At 56.1% G+C, this 14203-nt stretch overlaps 6 protein-coding genes across 6 annotated transcripts; 3 read left to right on the forward strand and 3 right to left on the reverse strand.

Moving 5' to 3' along the window:
- Positions 1–690: 690 nt before the first annotated feature.
- On the reverse strand, positions 691–2331 carry IWZ02DRAFT_268405 (mitochondrial 37S ribosomal protein mS38). Its single transcript, XM_066763442.1, has 2 exons — positions 1599–2331; positions 691–1551 (listed from the first exon to the last, which is right to left on the reverse strand). The coding sequence occupies exons 1-2, from the start codon at positions 1900–1902 to the stop codon at positions 776–778; spliced, it is 1080 nt and encodes a 359-aa protein (XP_066623438.1). The 5' UTR covers positions 1903–2331; the 3' UTR covers positions 691–775.
- Positions 2332–2401: 70 nt separating this feature from the next.
- IWZ02DRAFT_469655 (guanine nucleotide binding protein, alpha subunit) lies at positions 2402–3714 on the reverse strand (the record flags this gene model as incomplete). The annotated part of the gene is made up of 5 exons (XM_066768741.1): positions 2402–2749; positions 2804–3062; positions 3113–3270; positions 3359–3543; positions 3600–3714. 5 exons carry the CDS (start codon positions 3712–3714, stop codon positions 2402–2404), a joined length of 1065 nt encoding a protein of 354 aa, XP_066623439.1.
- Positions 3715–5181: 1467 nt separating this feature from the next.
- On the forward strand, positions 5182–5997 carry IWZ02DRAFT_268411 (uncharacterized protein). The gene has a single exon (XM_066763443.1). It carries the CDS (start codon positions 5297–5299, stop codon positions 5837–5839), a length of 543 nt encoding a protein of 180 aa, XP_066623440.1. The 5' UTR covers positions 5182–5296; the 3' UTR covers positions 5840–5997.
- A 969-nt stretch (positions 5998–6966) lies between these two features.
- Positions 6967–8928, forward strand: IWZ02DRAFT_451756 (glycerophosphoryl diester phosphodiesterase family protein). Its single transcript, XM_066767540.1, has 4 exons — positions 6967–7292; positions 7438–7805; positions 7884–7997; positions 8065–8928. Exons 1-4 carry the CDS (start codon positions 7133–7135, stop codon positions 8683–8685), a joined length of 1263 nt encoding a protein of 420 aa, XP_066623441.1. The 5' UTR covers positions 6967–7132; the 3' UTR covers positions 8686–8928.
- A 194-nt stretch (positions 8929–9122) lies between these two features.
- Positions 9123–11250, reverse strand: IWZ02DRAFT_451758 (alcohol dehydrogenase). The gene is made up of 3 exons (XM_066767541.1): positions 10769–11250; positions 9508–10497; positions 9123–9427 (listed from the first exon to the last, which is right to left on the reverse strand). The coding sequence occupies exons 1-3, from the start codon at positions 10808–10810 to the stop codon at positions 9398–9400; spliced, it is 1062 nt and encodes a 353-aa protein (XP_066623442.1). The 5' UTR covers positions 10811–11250; the 3' UTR covers positions 9123–9397.
- An 82-nt stretch (positions 11251–11332) lies between these two features.
- On the forward strand, positions 11333–13871 carry IWZ02DRAFT_451761 (indole-3-glycerol phosphate synthase-domain-containing protein). Its single transcript, XM_066767542.1, has 2 exons — positions 11333–11772; positions 11831–13871. Exons 1-2 carry the CDS (start codon positions 11453–11455, stop codon positions 13830–13832), a joined length of 2322 nt encoding a protein of 773 aa, XP_066623443.1. The 5' UTR covers positions 11333–11452; the 3' UTR covers positions 13833–13871.
- The last annotated feature ends 332 nt before the right edge of the window (positions 13872–14203 follow it).

Raw genomic sequence — 14203 nt, forward strand, 5'->3', positions numbered from 1 at the left:
GGCACGAGCCCTCCCTTGTGAAGCGCATGCTTGGCCTAGATTCGTTTGCTTTTCTGCTTTCTGCCTCCGACAACGACATCGACTGTGGATCGACGCCTACCTTACCCGGTGCTTCACCAGTCCCGACCTACCTTTTATCATGGTTCGAAATACCGACCTAGCAGACCGTCGCCGCCGCAAACTGGAATCCGCATCGGACTCGACGACGCCGACGAAACCAAGATTCCGCAAGAATGGCTGTCAGATCGTTGAGCGACTTGCAGACTGGACTTCTGCCGGTCGGCTAACGTCGTGTGAAGCATGGCGACACCTCGGAGACACGCCATTGGCCGAAGCTGCGGTACCGGTGCGAAGGCATATGCTGAGGCTGTAGCAAGCTTTGATATTATTCGCCCTCTCGCCCTATCGTCCTGGGCGGATCGAGTTGCAAGTAGATGGTCTCGGTTCTTATCTGCTGCAGTCAAGGTGGAAAGATGGGGATGCACGCGAAACAAGAAAAAAACGATTCAATGCTTGCTCCCTTTCTCCGTCTATGCAATGCGCCAAAGCAGACCACGTTCGTGTATGCAGTGTAGCGGCTCGTCTCGAGTAGAACCAACCTGTTGATATCTTGACTCTGGCTCTGTATCCATCGTCAAGACTGAAGAATCTGAACCCGACAAGACGCGAAAACTAGGAAAATACGCAACTTCCGTTTCAATCACGTGCATTCGAAGGCCGAATACGGACATGTGATGTCTTATTCTACATCCAACATAGTGTGTGGGACAACTCGTTAAGCCTGGCCGAGCTTCCTGCGCAAGTTTCTGGTCTTCTTCATGAGCTTCTTGTACTTGTGCTTCTTCATCTTCAACTTCCTTTGTCGCTTGACGCTGATGGCATGCATGGTGGGGCGCCCAGAGATCTCGCCGCGCTCCCTAAGAAGCTGGAGCCACTTCTGCTCGCGGATCTCCATGCGCTCGAGGAACGGCTGGCGGATGTGAACAGCCTCGTCGACTTCTGGCTCCTCGATGCTTGCTCCGTTATTCGTCGGTACGCGGATGGCGGGCGAAGTGGTAGCGGAAAAGGTCTTGTGGCCAGATTCATCCGTCGATTCGGTGACGGTAATGGTGGCCTTCCACACCTTCTTTTCGGGCTTGTGGCGGGTCGTGGGGGATGCGGCATCGGCCTCGGCAACCTCAACTTTCGATGCGTCTTGGGTCCTGCCCTGCGGAGCGGGTGGTGGCGGCGGATTGAAAGGTCGCATCTGAGCCAAAGCTTCGTTCAGAGAATACTGACGTTGGCCATCCAGGTGGTGGACGACTCCGTCACTCTCTGCCGAGTTTTGCAGGATCTCTGCCCTGAGCTCCGTCTCCTCCGATTCTTGTGATGCGCCTTCCAGCGACTTGACAGCGTTACCCAAGGTATAAATGGTCTGTCCGTACTTGGACGCGTTGCTCGGTTTTCTAGATTCGAAAATGGCGTTGAAAGATGATTCGGAGGCGGTCGTGGGTATCAAGGTAGTGACGGACATGGGACGGTGGACAGAGAAGAAGGAGGAGAGGGCAACGTCTTTGATCCGTCAGCTCTGCCGCCGTCTTTGATTTACTCAAACATACCATTTTCCTTCAGATAGTTGGTTGGAGGGACGTGGGGCACGTTCATCTTCCTGCTCCTTCCCCGGGGTGCAGCCTTTTTCTCCGTCTGCTTGGATGACTGCGTCTGCGATGGACCAGCCCCTCTCGAGTTGTCCGGCGGGCATGATGTGCTCGAGTTGCGGCGCTGCTGGTTGCGACGCGCAAGGAGGTGGTTTGCGGCGGCTAAGGCACTGGCCGGACGGGAGCTGATGGCACACGAGGGGGAGGAGGTGGTGGAAAGCGAAGGTGCCGTGCGGACCACACGGCCCATGGAGGTTGAAAACATGGCTGCTCGGCTTGGACAGTCTGCGCGACGGTCAAGCAAGCTGGCGGTGGGCGAGTGTCGTGTCAAAGGCTCGACAATGCGCCAGCAGATGGCGACGGGAATCGGGCCAGCTCGGAGAAATCAAGCGCCGATCTGCGCGGCTCAACCGCCTCACCTCACGTGCGCGGGCAGCGTTGTCACGCTGCTCTCACTTTCTTTGACTGCTTCTCAGATAATCGGAAAAGATGGCCTAGCATTCCGCAGTTCCAGATATCAACAGTCGCCTCTGTGAATACATTGAGCCATCAATCATCCCTACTTTGTGTATTAAGAAAAGGGCGCTATGCAGCGAGGCGCCTGCAATGTTGCTGAAGCAAAAACAGGAATATTTCCCAGCAACACCAAACCGAGGTATCCTTCAAATGCAACCAAGTGTTTGAATGAAAAAGGTCGAAGGGGGCCAAACGCCCTGAACAGCGCAAAAAAAGAAGCCGCCCCAAAAACCAGCGACCGCCGACTTTTACAGTATTAAAGCGTTGAGGTTGCGCTGGACAATCATGTCTTGCACCGAAGCCATGGTCTTCTTGAGCAAGTCCGTATCCGTTGCCGTCGTGTAGTGGACGTAGAGCTCCTTTTTGGGTGCTCTTACAAGGTTCCTAAACTTGTTTGCAAAGAATTCTTGCGCCGCGTCAATGTCGTTGGGCTTGCCGTAATAGTCGGGGAAGTGCTTGTTGATTGGCGAGCTGCCCGTCAGCAGCTTTTCGCGGAAGAGATCGACCTTGTTGAGGAAGAGAATCAGGGCGGCCTTGTCAAAATACTTGGAATTGGCGATCGACTCGAAGAGCATGAGCGCTTCGTGCATTTGGTTCTGCAAAGGGGGTCAGCGGCAGCTCAAGATGCCCATGGTTGCAGCCAAACGCACCCCATTCCTGTCTTCGACCAGCACGTGGTCGTAACCGCTAATGGCTACGAGGAACAAGACGACCTGCACATTGTCGAAGACGTGTATCCACTTTTTCCGCTCCGATCGCTGGCCGCCGACGTCGAACATGCGGTATGTGAGATTGCCCAGGTCGAAAACGGTCTCGCTGATTCCGGTGGTTCGTAACCTTGTCCGCAGAATGTCTTGGTCGGTCGGGAGGTAGTCTTTGGTGAAGAGGCGGTCGATGTCGGTGAAGTAGCTTTTCTGGTCAGTTTCAAAGCGTCCCAGGGTCGCAGCGGTGTAACGCACTAGCTAAGGTTGTCATGCAGAGCATACTCGTTGCCCCTCATAATGGCCTGTTGCACGTTCTTGTCGGACCACAAGCCAACGAAGGCGTCCAGGTAATCTCGCGGCATGATATCTTCAGGGCCGATCTCGGGTTCTTGGTTGATGAGCTCTGCGAATCTCTGTGGCATTGCGTCAACAACGGACGGTGTGGCATTGGTTTTGGCTTTTTGATTTTCTTTTGGCGGGAGAGCAGGGGTGCAAACGAACCGTGGATTCGTCGTCGGCAAAGGCAAGACCTTGCTCTTGCATGGCGCTGAAGATTATTTCAAAGGCATTGATGAGGTTGTTGAAGATGACGACGCGCCATTGCTTGCGTTCGGCTTTGGAAAAACCACCGGCGTGGATAACTCGCATCTGCTTCAGGACAGTCGACTTGCCGCTCTCCCCGGCACCTGCGACATAGGAAGCAATCAGCAGACTGAGGGTCGCGCAGACGGGGCGACTGTACCGAGAAGCAGCAGCTTGACCTCCCTCTCCTGCCTTTTCCTGTCATTGCGGAGCTGACGGTCAATCTCCTCGTTCTTCCTGTTGCTTGGGTCGTCTGCCTTTTTGCCGAAGCACATGATTCCGGGTGCCATAAGCCCAAAGCACGAGCGCTTGTTTGAGGTCATTCACGATGAGGGCGGGAGGAGGAGGAGGAGGAGGATATTCGGAAGCGGGCTGACGGGGAGGAACGTGGTTTGGTGAGCAGCGGAGACTTTGACGTTGGCTTAGCGGGCGGCGGAACGAGAAGGACAGGGCAGGACAGGACAGGGCAGGGCAGGGAAGAGGGAGCACAGCAGGTTGGTGGCTTACAACAGTGCGAATGAGCCAAAGAACGAGCAGCGGGCGGATTAGCCAAACGGGCAGTAGGGCAGGCAGATAAAGCACGCGAAGACAGCAGAGGGACCCCTACTTGTCCGTGGATTCCCAGTGTCGCAAAACGAAGCAAAATGATTCAGGGACAGGAGAGATCCCTGTGCGGGAGGCCGAGATTGAGAGTGGACCACGGTGCGGTGCAGTGCGCGGGGTTTAGAGCGAGCGAAGAGACAAAGAGACGGCGGACAATAGACAGCTGGCTGGCGGCAAAGGGGGAGGATAATTTTTTAGAGTAGGACATGATGTATCGGAGAATTAGGCAAGGGGGCACATGCATGAGCAAACAGACAGATGAGAGAGTGCCTGCCTAAGCATGTGCTTTCTGCACCCATAGTGCTGCACTGCACTGCACTGATTGACGAGCTGCACGCTGCACGCTGCACGCTGCACCCCGAGGCCCTACCGGTACCTGCCAGCTGAGCCGGCTCTCCCGTAGCTTACCCACCTTGCCTTATACACCTTACCTGACCTGACCTTATGCTGTCCTCCATGACCCGCCACGTGAGCCTCGAGGGGCAACCCTTGTCACCGTCGAACCACGCACTCGGAAACTCTGGCGAGCTGATCATGCTGGACTGCTACTTCTCACCATGTACATGTTGTCCATGTCCATGTCCATGTCCATCTCTAGCCCATCGCCGCCTCGTCGTGCCGAAATCTCGGCCGTCGTCCCCATGCTAGTGCGACGTCAACTACCTACCTGTCTGATACTCGCCGTCCCCACTCACACACCAACGTCCAGCCCAGACTTCGTATCTCACCCTCCCTCAAGAGCGCACGAGCATCGCCATCTTCCTTGTTCCATCCGCTCGATGGAGACGCTCTCTCCATGAATAAGAAAGCCACAAAGACGCCCCCGGACTTGCACATTGCCCTTCTGCGCCTCGCTTGGAGCTCCTCCACAGCCGCACCCATTTCCACGTCGCCATGTTCAACGCGCTGCCAGCTTCCTGTTGTCACCAGCCTCCCCGGCTGCAATAATCCCACGTGGCCCACGGTCCGGCGGCGCTCATGTCGATCATGACTGTGGCTGTTTGAACCGCACCCAATTGTCATGCTTCTCCGCAAAATAAGGGGGCCATCATTTCCGACTCCTCAACGCTTAGCCGCAACACGCCCATTGCTATGCTTCGTAGAGAGGCAGTAACCGCCTGTCGCGTTGGTTCCGCCATTGACTGCCACCGCTGGCCCAGAACGAGAAGAGATGCCGAGATGCAGACCACAGATTCCGCAGATTAGCGAAGCCGACTGACAGGATAAGCCGACGGGTGCGTTATCCATGCCAAGATGCATCCAAAAAGACAGGGGATGAAGAACACCGCCTTGCCCCTCGTGCGAAAGCTGTGGCGTTTTACGCCACGACTCCTAGCAAGTCTCGACTCTACGCCTGCTGGCAGGGATCATGACGGTTCCCTGCCTAAATCACTTTGCCCTCCAAGTGCAAGCATGGATGTGACATCTTTCAAAATGCATGAAATTTGGCACCTGGCTTCAAGTACCTCCCGCCCTCTGTCTCACCATCTCTGGTGCGCGCAACCGAAGACCCAAGAGAGTTATCAGTTAAGCTTTTCGCCCCTTGTGTCGAGAGCCACGACCAACAACCACGAAAACAGGCGGCAGTGCCGTCTTCCCAAAAACGAGCTCAATGTTCCGCATGCGCTGTGTATCTCTCGCTGCGTCGCGATTCCAGCAGTCCTCCTTACGATCCTTTATGACCTCTTTCAATTATATCTTGCTCCAGGTCACGCATGCCGCTACATAACTGCCGTTAGCGCAACCCTCAGGGTCCCCTTGGAGCAAGCAATCCTGCGCCCAAGTCTAAAATATTAGTTTCCTCTTACTTTTGCGGACGGACACGTTAATTTAAATGGTAACTCTAGTCGGGGCTGTATCCGGTCGTCAAAGCTCAAGTTCTAAGTAGCAGAAATAAGAAGAATTAGAGGGCCAGAGTCAGATCCTTCCAATCGGCTCCCTTGGCGGGAAACCTGATCATGTTTATAGCAGGTAGTAGCGCTATGCTTTGCTTTAGTGTTGCACGCAAATGTGTCCGTGGCTATCTAACTAGTTTGCAGCCACCTTCAGCCGAGAGCGACGGTCGATTTGTTTAAGCGCCCCTTTCCTGCTAGTTGCTCTAGTCAGCGCACATTACTCCATCTTTCCTGGTTTCGCTCTCCATCGAAACTGTGTTCCAAGATGCCGTTCGCTAATAATTCCGTTTCGGAGGGACGCGCTTCCCAGCTTCCACGCCTTCGCGCGTAACATGGCTAATTCAGCCATCGGTGAGCGCGAAATCGGCGACACGACGCATCCCAAGAGCAGTGCGATGTTGACGATGAAACGGATCGTCCCAAAATCTAGGCAGGATCGGCCCGTCGCGCACAGCGAGTTCGTGACGATCGGCGGATGGAAGGACGGTCCGGGTCAGCCGTTCAATACCAGGTATTTACGGTCTTGTGTACGTCGCGGGCAAAGCGCCCCGAGCAGACGCGTATCAGAAGTTCTGTGTCGAATTGCGGGGGCAGCGTCAAGAGCGCAGCTGCAGGAGAGTTCTGTCGTGCGTAATCGTTGCGTACGCCACAAACACCGCCTCTGTGTCACCAGAAGGATGAACGATCGGATCGGAGTTCACAAATCACAGCCTGAACTTGTCTCGCGGTGTCGGCACCGACGCCCAGAAATCTGCAGCCTTGTCCCATTGGCAGAAGTCGACCGCGCACAATGAATGGGGTGAGTTCCACGTTGCCGATGCTGCACTCCTTCGCTCGACGACTTTTGTGAAAATGAAAAGCGACCCGCCCGGAGCGCCAAACATCCATGGGCTCCACGCGCATGATGACACTTGACTCGTCTCCCAACGGCTGTCTCCCGATTCGCCTACCGGCTGAAGGAAGCCTGACGTCCCTCGGGTATGCACCGGATCATCTGCATCGCCATATGGAGCTAGCCGCATGCCGACAAGTGGTCGATGTTCGCGTGACTCCTTGACTCGCGGGTCGACGATTCAATTTCAGCTCCACCAGCGAAAGCGATGAACCAGCGCGCTGGCAGCATCGCGGCCCTTGAGCAGACCTGTGCACGCCACTAGAACCGACTCGGAGAAATTGACGTCGCCTGCTCGCCAGCATGTTTGGGTTCGAGGCCGAAGGGAGCACGTCGTCGCTGCGTCTGAGGACGACGGTTGGCGAGAGCATCACTCTGCCCAGTTGGCGTCGACTGCTCATGGAACCGACAGAATCCCAGCCGCTGCTTGAGCGGCTCAAGGCGGCGGCCGACTTGTCAACTGGTACGCCAAGCTAGTCATTAGTCGTTTCGCGCCAGCAACACCTGTTCTCCTCCCGCTGTCATGATCACGACGACGTCTTTCATCGTCATCTTCCTCATCTAAGTCCCAGTACCAACAGCTCGCTGATGGATGTCTCTCTCCCAAGCCGACTTCGCCCTCGCCCGGCGCGACAAGCATGGACGCAAAGTGCCGCAAGCCATTGCCCACCGCGGCTACAAAGCAAAATACCCAGAGAACAGTATGGCTGCATTTGTGGGTGCGGTCGAGGCTGGCGCACAGGCAATCGAGACGGACGTGCACCTCTCCAAGGACGGTGCTGTCGTGCTCTCCCACGACCCCTCGCTCCAGCGCTGCTTCGGCAAGAAGGAGAAGGTCATCGACTGCAATTGGGACTACCTCGAGACGCTCCGCACAGTGGCTGAGCCGCATGTGCCGCTGGCTCGCCTCCGCGATCTCTTGAAGTACTTGACAACGGAGGGCTTGGAGGATGTCTGGGTCTTGCTTGACATCAAGGTGTGTGGGAACAACACTACCTGTGCTCTGTCAGCCCCGTGAAAGCATCGAGCATGTGCTCACCAAGACCTGCCGCAGCGCGACAACAAGCTCGACGACGTCTTCCGTCTCATAGCCGCCGAAATTGCGTCCGTCGCGCCCTCGCCCACGGGTAAACCATGGTCGCAGCGCATCGTCCTCGGCATCTGGGCAGTAAGCATCTCCATCCCTTACCCACACGCAAACCTCCAAACCCAAGCCGACTAACCCAATCAACCAGGCCAACTACCTCCCCCACGCCGCGCAGCATCTTCCACACTACCCGCAGACGTACATCTCCTTCTCGCTCCCCTGCGCCAACAAGTTCCTCCACTCGCTCCCGCACATCTCGTTCAACCTGTACGCGCCCATCCTCATCGGGCCCCTCGGCGCCCGCTTCCGCGCCCAGGCGCGCCGCCAGCGCCGTCCCGTCTTCGATTGGACCGTCAACAAGGAGGTCCTGATGCGCTGGAGCGTCGCCAGCGGGCTCGACGGCGTCGTGACTGATGAAGTCGAGAAGTTTGTGGCTGTCCGGGAGCGCTGGAGTGGGGGGCTGCTACTCTCGGAAGGGCGGCAGCAAGAGGAGGAGGAGGAGGAGGAGGGAGAGAGGGAGAGGGGTGGCGGCGGCGGCGGCGGCGGCGGTAGCGGCGTTGCGGCTGGCGCGAAGAAGAGCAAGGACGTCCCGCCCAATGAGATTTGGACCTGGGAGGGTTGGTGCTGGGCGCAGTTGGTTGATCTCGCGCAGTTGCAGGTCGTGCTGCTGCTGTTGACGCCCGTCTTGTGGTGGTGGCAGCGTCCGTGGAGCGCGCTGGATCAATTGGGCCGCGTTAAGGCGCAGGAACGGCAGCGGCGGATTGAATAGATGGTGCGTTCTTTGTTGATGCGGTTGAGAAAATCGCTTAATTGAGGAACGTCAGTTGGGTATGTTTGGTGAGAGTGTTGTATTCGCTTAGACCGCGTCGAGAGGTGTTAGGTGGAGAGAAGAGAGAGAGAGAGCGGAGGCGCGACGAGATGAATGCTGGGTGAAGAGGAGGAGCACTCGCATTTGCATTCGCATCCACTGGTTGCGTTGCTCGTTCAAATACATCGCATCACATTCCGCTAATGCCAAACCCGATATGGATGCTCTGCGTGAAACCCCAAAGACTAATTACGAACTACCAGGGTCCAGATTGGGTAGTTTCAATTCATTTGCATGGAAATCTACACTGTCTTTGCAAACTGAACACGAAGCAATCGACGATACAGAAAAGCTACCAAAGCACGCTTCAACCCCTGACCCCCCCCCCCCCCCCCCCCCCCCCAATTGCCCGATGACCGCTGCCTCCCAGCCTTAGGTTGGTAACCTACCTTGATTTGCCACTTAGTTGCAGCCGTTGCAACCTCTCTTCACGTACGGTTGGGTAAAGACAAGCGCCGGACTATACAAGATAAACGTGGGATGCGCCGTCAGGACGGGTTGCGCGAACGAGACAGACAGAACGACAATAATGAAAAGATAGACCGTGTGTAGAGATAAAAGACTGGCATGTACGTATACTCGGATAGACGACAGGGTAGTCGACGCATTCGGCTCACAATTTGATGACGTATTTGCCGCTGACCTGGGTGAGAGGAAATGTCAGCATGGAAGATCAATGTGCGTCGCTATCCAATCCAAACTAGACAAGGTGTCTTTACTCACTTTCCCTTGCGCCGTCTCGCGAAAAATGCGATTCAAATCATCCAGCTTGGCAGCCAAAGTCGTAGGCTTGACGAGCCCCCTCTCGACAAACTCGATAGCCTCGAGCAAATCGGTGTGTGTTCCCGTGCAGCTACCGATGATGCGGTAGCCAAAATCGATCAATTGCAGCGGGTGGAAGCTCATGGGTTGGTCGGGCGGTGGGATGCCAATGCCAACCATGGTCCCAAACGGCGCGAGCATGCTCAGCGACGCGTTGTATGCTGCACCGCTGCCTGCTGCAACAAGCACGGCGGCAGCGCCTTTGCCTTGGGATGCAGCCTTAACAGCGGCGCCTGCGTCGCGCTCGCTGGCCACGTTGACGTAACTTTCAGCACCCAGGTCTAGGCAGAATTGTCGTTTAGGTTCCCCGGCGTCAACGGCAATGACACGGAAGCCCATGGCTTTGGCATACTGGATGCTCAATGCGCCTACGCCGCCGCCAGCTCCACAAATAGCCAGAAATTGGCCAGGCGTGGCGCCTGAGCTCTTGAGCGCCTTGTACGAAGTGATGCCTCCGCATAGGATAGGAGCGAGGACTTCGTCGGGCAGGCCTTCTGGTACTGGCATCAAGTACCGCGCCGGTGCTATTGTGTACTGCGCAAAGGTGCCGTCAAACTCGCGGCCAGAATGGAGCTGTCTCAAACAGCGCGGATTCTCAGCGCCGTTGTCGTGCTGGCAGACATTACATCGCCCGCAGACGTCGCGGATCCAGGCGATGCCGACGCGCTGTCCGACAGGAATGTCGTTCGTGTTTAGTGAACTCCCGAGCGCTACGACGCGTCCGATTCCCTCATGGCCAAGGATGCGGCGAATGGGACCAAGTCGTCCAGTCGCGAGGGCAAAGTCTGTTCCGCAGATGCCGGTGACGGAAAGCTGGACGAGGACATCGTTTGGCCCAAGTTCTGGCAGAGGGACGTCTTGAACTTCAAAGCGCGGGGTATCAGACTTTTCCTGTCAACTAGTGAGAACTCGCTCCAAAGCCACTGCGAGCCATTAAGACGCGATTGAAGGAGGATGGTGAGTAGCGGAACAAGAATTTGATGTTGGAATGGCCAGACGCATGTATGAGATCATAGTCGGCTAGGAAGCCAGTGACGGAGGGGCGTGCGCTGTCAGCCAGATGGCAGATCAACAGGCACAGGTGGAGTTGATGGAGCAGGAAACCATGCTAAGTGGCACAGAAACACATGAAACCCGAGGGATTTGGTGAGAGAAGGCATACCACGACAACAGCAGCACGCTGGTGCGACGGGAGGTTGCTCATCTTCCTAGCTCTTTCCCTCCGGTCGGACCCTGGGATGGATGACAGTATGGCGAATCAGGCTGAAGCAGAGAGAGGAGAGGTCAAGAAAGGTTCGGGGTGTCGAGCTGGTCATAGACCACAAGCTGGCCCAAAAAAGAACAAAAAGAGTGGCAGGATGGGACAGGGGAAAACCTGAGGGCTGACATCGTCCGACAGTCCAGGGCTACCTCAGATATATCATTAGTCGTGTCGAGAGCTTGCAGTCGGCCTCAGATATATATCATTGGTCGCGAGCTGCTGTGTCGAGAGCTTGCGGTCGGCAGTTGTGGGACAAGGTAGCGGGGATTTGATTGTGGGGCCCCACACGACCATGGGCTGCTGTACGAGATTTTGGAGTGCCATGGCCCGAAGTCGCAGCCGTTGCGGTTGACAGGAGCAGTAAGGTACCGCCTTGGGGTGTCTGCACTGCATGAGAGCGCCGACGTCTCCAATGCGGGGGAGTGGAGCTGCCGTGTGCTGTGTCGGTCTCCGATCCGCCCCGGAGCTTTTCCGCGGCGGGCCTCTCAATAGGCAGGTCGCGAGGTATCCTGCGAGACTCCAAAAGAAAACCATCTCCATCCACCAACTCCCTCTGCAACGTCCCCGGGTCTGGAGGCTGACACGATGACTGCTCCCGACCTCATTGACCATTCTCCTCACCATCCTGCTGCCTCGCCGCCGCTCGAATCTGCCCGCAATCTCGTCCTCATCGACAACTATGACTCCTTCACCTGGAATGTTTACCAATACCTTGTCATCGAAGGCGCCAAGGTCACTGTCTTTCGCAACGATGAAATCACACTCGACGCCCTCATTGCCAAGAACCCTACGCAATTGGTCATCAGCCCAGGTCCGGGACACCCAGAAACGGACTCGGGCGTGAGCAGGGCCGCCATCCGGCACTTCGCGGGAAAAGTCCCAGTGCTCGGCGTGTGCATGGGAGAGTAGGTGCCTGCAGGCTCGGGGCAGGGCGCAAGCTACTGCTAACCTTGACGTACCCAGGCAATGCATCTACGAGGTCTTTGGAGGTCGTGTCGACGTGACTGGAGAGATTCTCCACGGCAAGACCTCTCCCTTGAGGCACGATGGCAAAGGTGTCTATGCAAACGTTCCGCAGGACGTCCCAGTGACGCGCTACCACTCGCTGGCCGGGACTCATCCGACTCTCCCAGAATGTTTGGAAGTCTCTTCTTGGATCGCGACCGGCCCGGACGGCGGCAGAGGAATCATCATGGGTGTGAGACACAAAGAATACGTGGTTGAGGGTGTTCAGTTCCACCCGGAGAGTATCTTGACGGCTGACGGCCGTTTGATGGTGCAAAACTTCTTGAAGATGCAGGGTGGTACTTGGGCAGAGAACGAGAAGCTCTCCAAGAATGCTGGGCCTGTTACGACTAGCGCGCAAGGCTCCAATAGCGCTGCGCCAGTCGACAAGAAAATTTCAATTCTCGAGAAGATTTACGCTCGCCGCCGGGAGCTGATAGCCGCTCAAAAGCAAATTCCGTCGCAAAGGCCCGTGGACCTCCAGGCAGCCTATGACATGGACATTGCCCCTCCGTTGGTCTCATTCCCTGATCGCCTCAAGCAGTCTCCTTACCCCTTGTCTCTGATGGCTGAGATCAAGAGAGCGTCTCCTTCAAAGGGAATAATTTCCCTTTCTACTTGCGCCCCCGCCCAGGCGCGCACGTATGCGCTCGCGGGCGCCAGCGTCATTTCCGTGCTAACGGAGCCTGACTGGTTCAAGGGAAGCCTGGACGACCTCAAGTATGTGCGCCAAGCTCTGGAAGGCATGCCCAACCGACCAGCGATCCTGCGAAAGGAGTTTATCTTTGAAGAGTACCAGATCCTGGAAGCCAGACTAGCTGGTGCGGACACTGTTCTCCTCATTGTCAAGATGTTGGATGAGGCGACCCTTAAGAAGCTGTACTTGTACTCCAAGTCCCTTGGAATGGAGCCGCTAGTCGAGGTGAACACTGTCGAGGAGATGCACATCGCCGTCGGCCTCGGTTCCAAGGTAATTGGCGTCAACAACCGCAATCTGACCAACTTCGAGGTCGACTTGGACACTACGAGCAGGTTGATGAGCATCGTACCAAAGGAAACCGTCGTGTGCGCTTTAAGCGGTATCTCTGGGCCCAAGGATGTTGAGCCATACAAGAATAACGGCGTTGGAGCCGTCCTTGTTGGCGAGGCGTTGATGAGAGCCAAGGAGACGGCGCTGTTCATTTCTCAACTGCTGGGAGGCTCTGAAGACACCGTCAGGACCACCAGCAAGGGTGCACCGCTTGTGAAGATTTGCGGCACGCGCTCCGCTGAAGCTGCCAAGGTCGCCATAGAGTCCGGTGCCGACCTCATCGGCATCATCCTCGTCGAAGGTCGCTCACGGTGCGTAAGCACAAACACAGCTCTCGAAATATCGGCTGGGGTTCACAGCACGCCCAAGGCGCGCAAAACAGACTCCTCAAGTAGCAACTCATCTAGTATACCCAACGCGGCCTGTGAGCACTTTGCCCACACCGCAAAACATCACCTCTTCCGCTCCGACCGAGCGCTTCTCGTCGGCGTGTTCCGCAACCAGCCTCTCGAGTACATTCTCGAGCAGCAACAGCTGCTCAACCTCGACATTGTTCAGCTCCACGGCTCGGAACCGGTCGAGTGGGCCTCTTTGATCCCCGTCCCGGTCATCCACGCCTTCAAGCCCGGCGAGCCTGGTCTTGCGCGTCGCGGCTACCACGCGATTTCCCTACTGGATTCGGGCGCCGGCGGCTCGGGGCAGACACTGGATTTGACGCAGGTCAAGGAGGCGTTGGAGAAGGACCAGACTTTGAGAGTCTTGTTGGCAGGCGGCCTGGGACCTGAAAATGTGAGAGATGTTTTGCAAGGATTGGGCAGTCTCAGTGAGAGAGTCGTCGGTGTTGATGTCAGTAGCGGTATTGAGGTCGACGGGAAGCAAGATTTGGACAAGATTAGGAAATTTGTGACGGCTGCGAAAGAGGTGGTTTAGAGCGAACAGGGGAGAGAGAAATTGATTGAAGATGAAAGGAAGCCCAAAAGTATTACATTAGCTATACTTCGATCCCTAGATTTTTGAAAAGGCAGAAAATCATGACTTCAATACCCGGGCATATCTGGTCTGAGCCTGTCTTGAGAAGAGATTGCGATCCTTGTGTGAGTCGACGGCCCAACAGCCGATGCAGTGACAATGAATGCCAAAAAGATCGATTTGTCGAAGGTTGACATAGTTGCCCAATTAATGGCCTTCAGAAAGCCTACAAGGAGGCTTATTTCATGGCATGCGTGGTAACAGGCATTAGTAGCTCAGCTGATTCAATGCTGCTGCCAGTGTAAGTGGTAGCTTGTCAAAAGGAACCAGCG

Source organism: Phyllosticta citriasiana, assembly GCF_038021145.1.
Source record: "Phyllosticta citriasiana strain CBS 120426 chromosome Unknown IWZ02scaffold_6, whole genome shotgun sequence".
Classification (NCBI taxonomy): domain Eukaryota; kingdom Fungi; phylum Ascomycota; class Dothideomycetes; order Botryosphaeriales; family Phyllostictaceae; genus Phyllosticta; species Phyllosticta citriasiana.